The sequence below is a fragment of the Callospermophilus lateralis genome, chromosome 13, assembly GCF_048772815.1.
Source record: "Callospermophilus lateralis isolate mCalLat2 chromosome 13, mCalLat2.hap1, whole genome shotgun sequence".
Taxonomy (NCBI): domain Eukaryota; kingdom Metazoa; phylum Chordata; class Mammalia; order Rodentia; family Sciuridae; genus Callospermophilus; species Callospermophilus lateralis.
In genome coordinates this window covers 60,934,138-60,944,460 of record NC_135317.1, presented here as the reverse complement: position 1 = coordinate 60,944,460, position 10,323 = coordinate 60,934,138, and the positions used below count along the sequence as shown (strand labels likewise).

The window sequence follows — 10,323 nt, the reverse complement described above, 5'->3', positions numbered from 1 at the left end:
AATTAAAACTAAATAAAATTAAAAATCCATTTCCCCCATCACACTAGCCACATTTCATGTGCCTAAAAGCCATAGGTGGCTAGTGGCCAGCATATTGGGCAGTGCATATATAGAGCATTTCCCTTCTTGCAGAAAGTTTTGTTGGACAGAGATGCTCTAGAGCTAAAGTACCAAGGGACATGGAGGATTGAAATCTCCTGAGCATAATTGTAAGGTGAGAGGAAGGAGTCAGGAGAGAGAAAGAAGGAAAAGGAGGAGAAGAAGGAGGAGGGAGATGGGAGAAGGGAGGGAGGAGGTAGAAGGGAGAAGAGAGGAAGAAGGAAGAAGGAGTTGTCAAGATAGGGGATACAGGAAAGGACAGTGGCCTAGGTTAAGATGGATATATAAAACCATAGTAGTGGCTTTAGCAAGGGACAAGGACAATCTCCAATGTGTAAGAAATAAAGAAAAAGATATGTGAAGGCCTAGAGGAAGGGTTTTACTGTTTAGGTAAGCGTTCTCCAAATGTTCATGTATTGAAGGGTTGGTCTCCAATCTGTGGCACTATTGGAAGATGGCGGAGCCTTTAGGAGGTGGGACCTAGTAGGAGGTAGTTCGTTCATGGGGGCATGCCCAGGAAGGGGCTATTGGGAGCCTAGCCCCTTCATCTTTGTTTCCCAGCAGCTTCCCGCATCACATTATTTCACCATGATGGGCTGTCTTGCCACAGGCATGGATTGAAACCTCTAAAACTGTGAGCCAGAATAGGCCCTTCCAGTTTTTAAGGTATTTATCCAGTATTTTGTTACAGTAATGGAAAGCTGACTCACACAAAAGGAAGGAGCTTGCTTTGATGATCTTGTCTAAAGGGTAGGGACTGAGAACAGGAGCAAAGAATGAGTGAGCAAAAGTGTGGCCAGGGGCTTGAGTCTGGTAGGAAAGATTATAATAACCACTCTAGTAGTTGCATATAGAAAAATGGGAGCATTAATACCCATCAGTGAGGGCTCAGCTATGGCCAGACACTTTTGAATTATTAGTACAGTAATTTATTTCATTCATTCAAAAAGTATTTACTAAGAGCCTACAGTGTGCTAGGTACACTGTATGTTCCTCTCTCTCGTGGAACTTGCTGAAGGAGGACTAGGTTAATCCAATTTTCATAGAACCCTGAAGTTAAATGAAACACACACCACCAAGGAGATGACCTCACATTCAAAAAGAGTTGTGAGAGTGAACAGTAAAAGAAAGAGCAGGAAAGGTGCCCTCTGAACCAAGACCTGAAGAGGGCACCATTCCATACAGAGGAGGATAGTTAATAACTTTCCCCAGCAATGTGACCATAAAAAGACCCAGATAGATGGACAAAGGGGCTTTCATAAGATTCCTATGGACAGATGTGATTCTGGGTACACTGGGAGAATCCCTCACAATCCCTGAGGTTCCACTATGTGGATGGCTCTAAGTGGAAACAACACTGGGAGCTGTCCCCTGAAAATTCCTCCATAGCATAATAAACCTGGTTAGAGGCTGAGACTGGAATTTTAGGAGACCTACCCTGCTGATAACATCAACAAAGCATTCACAATACATGGCATATTGCAATGTATGCACAGTCAGCAGTCACAGCAAACCATCCATCACCACACTTCTATTGCAGCTGTCTTCCCTCACCTATGCCTTTTCTGTAAAACAAATGGTCTTTGAAGTTAGGAACGCCAGGCTTGACTTTGGCAAAACAGAAAGATAAAAAATAGAGCTTTAAAAAGCTCACACAGTCTTGCTAAGTTTCAACAGAGCACAATCTTTAAAACGTTTTTTTTTTTTAATATTATAATGCTCATTTTATGTTGAAGTTGAAAAAGCAACTTCACATTGGGCATGCAACTATTTCTCCAAATTTCCACTGGGTAAAACTTGTAGAAGGTTTATATGTGTGTGTGATAGTATTTCAAAACAAATAACTTTTATCACACGGTTTTGTATTTCTGTGTCATTGTTGAGTGATCCAATAACTGCAATTCAGTCTTCTTTAGCTCCCTGTGAAACTGAACTCATTTCAGGCTCTGAACATACTTACTTCAAGTTCATAAGAATTGGTTAATTTCTGTCTCCTGCTTGTAGTTTTGTTCATATTATGTATATGAAAAACATTACAATCCTAAATGTAGACTATAATTTTGCAGCATTAGCAGGAAGGTTGAATGGTGGAAGGCCCAATGGTGGGGTAGGTATGAGCATCCAGGTACCAATCCTAAGTCCCCCGTCAATTACCAGCTTCACAATCTTGGCAATTCTCTTTCTGTGCCTCAGGAAAGAACAGGCCCTACACTTCACATTGTTGTGGGAAGGTTTACACGTAAAGCACTCAGCAGTGCTCCAACACATGCTCAACATGTATCAGCCATCGTTTTTACCCACATAACCTCTCGTACACATGGAATATTTGCACTGTGGGTAAGCGATTGTTTCCATGGCAACTTAACTTTCCTATTTCCAGATTCTTAACCCACTATTTTCTTTTTATCTTTAAAAGAGAAGTTTGTAGGCTATGATCTTCATTCTTAGAGCTGCATTAATAGAGTTTTCCCACTTATTGTCCTTATATTTGAATGTTTGTTTGGTTTGGTTGGTTTTACTATTTCGTGGCTCTGATATTTTTAATGAGTCCAAAGCACATTGTAGGCACATGCAGAGAGCAGCCCTGTTTTATATTTTCAGATACTGTTTTTTGGGGACATCTGTTTTGTTGTGTAGTGAGGAAAACATAGAGGGATACATAAAAGAAATAAAATCCTGTGAAATTGTACTATAAAGCTGAATTTTGGAAATTAATCATTTATCCTATCAACCAGACAATGATTTGAAAAAAATTTTCTTAGATATTATTTTCTTAGAAAAGGAAATTTTAAAGCAATAAATTTGTATAAAATAAAAATTACCTAGATGTTAAAAGTTTTCACTTACAACATGAGCATTGTCCAACAGAAATATACTGTGATGGAGCAGGAGGTGGACTAATGGGTGCTAGTCTACAGTGAGACAGGGGTATGAAATTCTGGGATGCTATTGCACAGAAAGGTGACTACAGATACCAATAATATACTGTAATTTCCAAAAGCTAGAAGAAAATATTTTAAAAGTTCCCCCATGAAGAAACAATAAATGAGGAGATAGATAGGTTTGCCCTGATTTAATCATCATGTATACATAATATTGAGACATTACATGATACCCCATTAATATGTACAATTTTTATGTGTCTATGTGTCAGTTAAAATAATTTAAAGATAACTCTCACAGAAAAGTAATGAAGATGCCATGATGTTTAGCTACATATATAATTTTTACTTCACTAGTAACTACACTAAAACAAGTATAGAAAATGTGAAATTAATTTTGATTATATACATTTTTTTAATCTCATGAATTCCAAATACCATCAGACCAATATGTAACAAGTATGTTAAGTTGGTATATTTTATAATTTTCATACTAAGTTTTTGAGATCCACTGTGCATTTTATACTTGTGCATCTATCAGTTTAAACTAGCCACATTCAAGTGCTCATACCACCTGTGGGTATCTAGCTGATATATCCCCTTTAATCCATCCAAGAATTAGGAGCTCTAGAATTTCAAGTCCCAGAATCAAAGTCTATTCTGAGGAAGGGCACGAAACACCTTTTAATTCCATAGATTAATTTGAATTGTGGGGTCAGAGCACATTTGGCCATATTTTCCAACACTCCAACAAATTAAGAAAATAGGTTCAGGTCATCATTTGGCAGAAGGCCACCTTCCGAGACATCCAATGAAACCCACAAAGGATTTTTCTGCCAAATAAAAATGAGACTGATTGTTCTCAGTATCAAGGGAATGCCTGGCAGCTTAGCATTTGCAAAACATCTCTTTCATCTGTCCCATGGAAGAGCTGACATGACTTCCAAGACGGGGATCCTTCAAGGGGTCTTAATCAGATGCTGAAGATGCAGGTGAGGGCTGTCCCTGCTCTGTGCAGCTGTCCTCTAAGGCTAGAGCTTCCTCACAAGGCCACTCAAGGAGGTTTTCTCTTCCAAGTTTCATCAGTTTGTTCCAGACATTCTGCTTGCTGTTCTCTGTGGGATCCATTCATTTTTACAGCTTCTTTTCACCTGATTTCCAAGATCACTGTCTTCAAGGTCACCCAGACTGCTAATTTTTATCACTGTCACTCATTATCAGCCAGAGAACCCAGGTTAGAAACCCTCTTTCTCCAAACCAAATCCATCTCCAGGTCATGGTCCCTTAACCTCTGAACTGCCCCTCAAATCCATCCCATCCAGTCTCCTTGGCATTGGTTTACATTTCCTTATTGCTCACCCAGATTGCCGTACCAGCCTCTTCACTTATCTGCCATGTTGTTGCCAGGTTGAACTTTCTAAAACACCAGATCCATGGGGTCACTTTTCTGGATTTTGCTGAATCCCCACTGTTACTTACACAGTGGATTCTAACCCTTTTGTATAAACAGAAGAACCCCAAATGTTTTTCAATGAGGTGATCTAACAATCTCTAGGGTAGAATCTAAAGTTTCTCTGAGCAAAGCAGGGGCAGAAGACTCACAGCCTTCCCTAAAGACTTCCAGTTCTCCCTGTTTCTGGGGCCCAAGGAAGCTCCAAGGAGTCTTAGAGCTCTTCTAGACCTAGCTGGAAATGCTGTCCCAGGGGAGGAAGCCCATACTCCTTGGCTTGGCATTCGAGGCCCTACAGAATCTCGGTAGGCCCAGACCCTCTTTCTTGTCACCCCTCCACTACCTCCACTACATACCTCCACTACACAAACCACACTCAACCTCAATATTCCAGGCCTTTTGGGGCTCCACGCTGGCCATGCAACTTCCTCAGCCAGCTGCGTCTTTCTGCTCAGCCCTGTCTGCTGAAATCCTCGTTATCCTCCCAGGTTTATCTCCAATGTCATCCTCTATGAAGACTTCACTTATGAACAATCAAGATAGAACAAATCCCTCTCTCCCCTGGGGACTCAGTTAAGGTGACCATTTAACCACTTATCACATCTGTACCTGGATGTTTTTTCTAGTGATGCTATCTTTCTAATCCTAGCCCAAAATTCTAATCAATAGCGCTATAAAGTTAAGACTATGTCCTTTACTCCATCACCATAGTGGTGAACGAGCCATACGTGATTTCATGACAAATTCTGAGAACCTTCAGAGAAAGCAAGAGGCCAAAGAGCTCAGAGCTGATATTTGAGCCTTTGGGTTCTAATTTTGGCTTTGTCTCAAACTAAGTCTTTGTTCAGCCCTATAGAACTATCATCTTTAGTGCTCTGGGCAAAATGATAATGATTCCAGTGGCTAATTTTATAAGGCAGCTACAACATGCCAGGTACTGCTCTAAGCATTTTTCATGGGTTAACTCATTTTGGTTTTACAGAACAAAGTCTGAGGCATTTTATAGGTTAAACCCTTCTTCAGTTTCACTTGGGACTGAAAGAGCCTTCACTGGTTCATCTTCTGCAGTGATGAGGATGCTGAGACTCATGGTGAGATGACTGCTCAGTGACTTGGTGAAAGCAGAGTTGGCTGGTGGCCAATCTCCTGGCTCTTGGCTGGGGGGAGATAGGGGGAATATGCCTTCACCCACTTAACACTGCTTCTCTGTGACAGGAAGTGGCCTGGGAATTGGCCAGAGCCACACTTCATGCAAAATGTTTTACAAAGCTTCACCAGAGACATATGTTGCTCAGCTATCAGCATAACTTAATTCATGCCCAAATATTTCCTAACTTACAAAAGCTAAGTAATTCTATTTCAATTTGGTTTAATGTTTTTAAATTTTTTATCTCCTTGTAAGAATTATAATCACATCGATTGATTGAATGAGTATGTGAGTGGCACCCACAGACATTGAGGATAGAAACTTCTTGTCCTCAGAGAAGTAATGGCTGCTAGGGAGACATTGTCCAGGTCGAGCACCTCACTGCTCCATCACTGCAGTTAGGGATGCAAAGAGGCTTCAAGAACATGGAGTCCATGGCCCTCTAATTTACTTCTGATAATGTGTATTTTGTGATCTGCATCTTAAAAGCATGTCTCAATTAATAGTGCATTTCCTGAGAAGCAGAAAAAGAAGTGAAGTTGAATTCAAAACTTCCACTATTGACCAAATGGCCTTTGGAAAAATCAGTTAATATAGCCAAGTCTCAGATTTATCCTGAGGAAAATGTTATCATTTCTATTGGGGTTGCTGTGAAACTCCAAGGAGATACGAGTGAAGAGAACTAGAGAGGGAAAATATTCATTTTTCTTCTTTAAGATCACATTTGAAGAATGTTATCTATAATTTTTCCTTTTAGGTCTCCTGCCCATTTGGGTTCTATAACAAAAAAAAGACTGAGATGCATATAAGTATTTCTCACAATACCAGAGGCAGAAAGAACAAGACCACCAAAGCCTTAGTAGACTTGGAGTCTGGTGGGGGCCCCTTTCTTGGTCCATAGACAGCCATCTTTTCACTGTATCCTTGCATGGCAGAACAGATGAGGGAGTTGCGTGGAATCGTTTTATAAGGGTAATATGGCTGTAGCCTGATGTATCTGCAGCCGTCTTGAGTTGTGACCACCAAGATGGCTCCTGAATGACCCTGCTTGGTTTTCTCCAAATATTTTCCCAGCACACTACAAATGATCAAACCATTCGAATAGTAATGTTGGGCTTTATAATCAGGGCCTGGTGACCTGATCATTAGGTATGAGCCTGATGTCCTTAAGATAAACCAGGTACATTCTGACTTGGATGAAGTCACTCTTGTTCTGTCCGCTTTATAAACCTCCTACTTCTGACCCAGATTATAGAGGTGCATTCATCTTGCTGTTGCAAGTGGGACCATACTTCTATCAGTAAGATCCCAATAAATTGTACTCTGTGAAATCCTGGATCTGACTACCTCTTTCTTCAGTCTCACAACATCCTGTGGCTAGTTCTCATGGTTCTGGAACAAGGGCACTAATCCCATTTGTGAAGGACTCACCCATGACCTAATCACCTTCCAAAGTCTCCCACCTCTTAATACCATTATCAATGGTTATTAAATTTCAACATAGAATTTTGGAGGGAAACAGACCATCAGACCATCGTAACCCCAGAGAAGGGAAATGACTTAACCAAGACCCGTAGTACAGTTTGGACAAAAAAGAGCCCAGGGGGTTATCCCCTTCTAGCAATTCTATTCCTATAACCATTCATCTTTTCCTAAGTTATAAATCTGTAGAAATTTTTGTCACCCCATATGTTAATTTGAGTTTTAAATTTTCACAGTAGCTTAGCAGAACATCAAAATAACATTTATTGAATGCATTATGGTGGCAAGCTTTCCATAGTTTCACCTCATCCTTCCAACAGCCCTATACTGCTGGTATTATCAGCCCCATTCCCCCAATGGCATGGCATCTTTCCAGAACATGAAGGCAAATTGCCCAAGATCACAGGAGTTGAAAGTGACAGAAGAGTCAAGCTCAAGTTTTCCTAACCAAATCCAATGCTTTTCCCATTAAGGGGGACGGGGGTGCCTCAGCAAGGACAAAGAATGGCACAAAATTGCAGAAAAATGACTAAACAAACAACAATAACTATGATTTCTGCATGGTATTCACGGATACTTTTCCAGAAATGTATACACAACATTCATGTTTTGACTAAAGCAGGAATTGCCATATTCGGGAAAAATCAGAATTGTCTTTTTCCTGTCTGAAGTTTTAAATGTAAACATTGAAGCATGTTTCGGCCTTGGTAATTCAAAAAGTAAAAGGGTGGTGCTGCATATTAATGTGCTTCCACAGCTGCTTAATTCACACATATCGTGACCCCCCACCCACCCACCCCATTCTACAGCATTCTTTTCTGAGGGTGACGACTTCGGTCAAAGCTTTCTTAAAATTCAAGGTATGCAAGTTCAAGTTCCTGCCTGAAACACAGGTGGGGCTCACTATTCGCCCTCAGCTTTAAAGGTCAGCTCTGATTTCCTACACACCTTCCTCCAACCAGCTCCTCTCAGCTCCCTGCCGCGGGCTTCGAGGAGCCGGCGGCGCCAGGCGCATTGTGAAGTGGCCAGAGCGTCACAGGCGATTGGGACCCCCCAGGATCCAAGGGTGGAGTGGGTGTCCGCAGCGCCTCCTGGACGCCGCGGGACGCTCACGCAGACACTGGGCGCGCTGGGAGGGAACATGGAGGGCTTCCGCCACTTCTCCCCGCGGCGCCACAGGAACCTCTGGGACACCTCGCCGCCGGCCGCAGAGAGCAGGTCCCCCATGCGGCTGGATGGGCCCGAATCCAAACCGGCCTCGGGCCCCTGGGGCTGCAGGTCGGATTCGCGGAGTGAGGCGGCAGAGTCCCAGCTGCCGCCCGGGTGTTCGTTCTCGCCGCGGCCTCGCAGGCGCTGGTACAACACCTCGCCGCCGGAAAGCCGCAGCCTGACTCGCTTGACCCGGAGGCCCCCAGACCGCGTCCGGAAGCACCGATTGGGCAGCCGGCGCCTAGATGAAGCCTGGGGGGAGGACGGGACCAAGCCCAGTTCGGCCTGGCAGCAGCAGCTCCACCTGCAACCCCAACAGACTCAGTCCTGCCAACGCTGTTCTTCCATCCAGACAGATTCGCCCCCGCGGTACCCCGGGGGAGCTTCCAATCCCCCGAGTGTGGCTTCTGGGGTCGGAAAGGCACCGAGTGAAGACCAGTGGGCAGTGCCGATCTGCAGCCACGTAGGTCGCTGGTCCTCTTCCTCTTTACACACAGACAAGTCCTCCGTGCCTTCCCAAGAGTTAAGGACCCAGTCGGCCTGTATGTACACCCCGCAAAGAGACTGTAACGATTTGATGGAGCCCTTAGCCAGTCAGTATCCCCAGCCCATGGTCTCCAGCAAAGACCCGCAGAACCAGATTCTCAAGTGCAAGCTGGAAGAGACGGTGATGTCCTCAAGGGACCAGAAGATCGTGTCCCTAGTGCTAAACCGGCTCCAGAAAGCCCAAAGAATGCGGGAGCTGCAGCAGCAGGCGGCAGTCGCTTGGGAGGAGCTGAAGCGCTCAGACCAGAAGGTCCAGATGACCCTGGAGAGAGAGCGCCGGCTGCTGCTGCAGCAGAGTCAAGAGCAGTGGCAGCAACGGAAGGAGCGCAAGGGTCGCCGGGGCCGCGAACATCACTACCGGCGGCGGGACGGCCACTCGAAGAACGCGATCCCGGAGGAGAGTTGGTGGGAGTCACAACTGCAGGACACCGAGAACCAGCGTCGAGCGAGGATGGAGAGGGCGCGCGTGGAGGCCGAGCACCGCAAGCAGTGCCAAGCTCAGCGCCTGCGAGAGCAGGAGAGGTTATTGCAGAGCTTGCGGGAACTGAACAACCTGCAGCTGCGGAAGAGGCTGGAGGAGGCCTGTCACAAAAGGCAGTTGCACTCGATGGACACCAAGAAGGTCCAGGAGACCAACCTGAGTTCCCTCGTCAATTATCAGGCCCGCAAGGTGCTCATGGACTGCCAAGCCAAGGCCGAGGAGCTCCTCAGAAAGCTGTCGCTGGAGCAGAATTCCATGCGGTCCCAAGAGATCCACCAGGGCCTGCTGAAGGGGCAGTACCGACAGCTGAAGGAAAAGGCCCAGAAGGAGGAAGAGCAGTTCCAACAGGTCAAGTGTCACGCCGCAGAGTCTGAGGAGCAGAGGCAGATGCACAAGAGGATCTTATTGGAGCTAGCGGAGCAGAAGAGCCAGCAGGATAGGAGTCACGCACACAGGACCCCCAGGGACAAGGCACAGCGCCTCCGGGAGCTCAACATCCTGCGGGAGAAGAATCATCACATTCTGAAGCTGAAAGCAGAAAAAGAGGAAAAGTGCCACATTGAGGGCATCAAGGAAGCCATTAAGAAAAAGGAGCAGAAAATGGAGCACTTCTCCCGCGGGAAAGATCCCACCTTGTCAGAGTTTCAGAAGGCCTCTCTCACCTCCAGGAGAGAGAATGGCCGAGGGCTTCCCATCAGCTGCTTTGATCAGAGGACATCAGAGGCCCAGCTGTGTGCCCATCAGCCGAGAGGGGCCTATTGAGAACTGAGGACTAAGAGCTTCAGCCCCAGCAGCCAGAGAGAGATGTGGCCAAGCGATTCGGGTTTATAATCTGATTATAATTATTGATTTTAAAAAGTATATAAAATAGCTGCAATTTCCTCTCATGAACTAGTTTATTGATTCACTTGGGTGGTTTAGAGGGTTGGGGAGAGAAATTTGGGGATGTGAAGAAAATTGCTTGGCTTTGTAAATTTTTATTTGAAGAGAAAATATTCATGTAGCTCTCAAAAAATCTTAGAGGCAG

At 44.7% G+C, this 10,323-nt stretch overlaps 1 protein-coding gene across 1 annotated transcript; it reads left to right on the top strand.

Annotated features, from left to right (window-relative positions):
- Nucleotides 1–8,201: 8,201 nt before the first annotated feature.
- Ccdc185 (coiled-coil domain containing 185) lies at nt 8,202–10,058 on the top strand. The gene has a single exon (XM_076872909.1). The coding sequence runs from the start codon at nt 8,202–8,204 to the stop codon at nt 10,056–10,058; it is 1,857 nt and encodes a 618-aa protein (XP_076729024.1).
- Nucleotides 10,059–10,323: the final 265 nt, after the last annotated feature.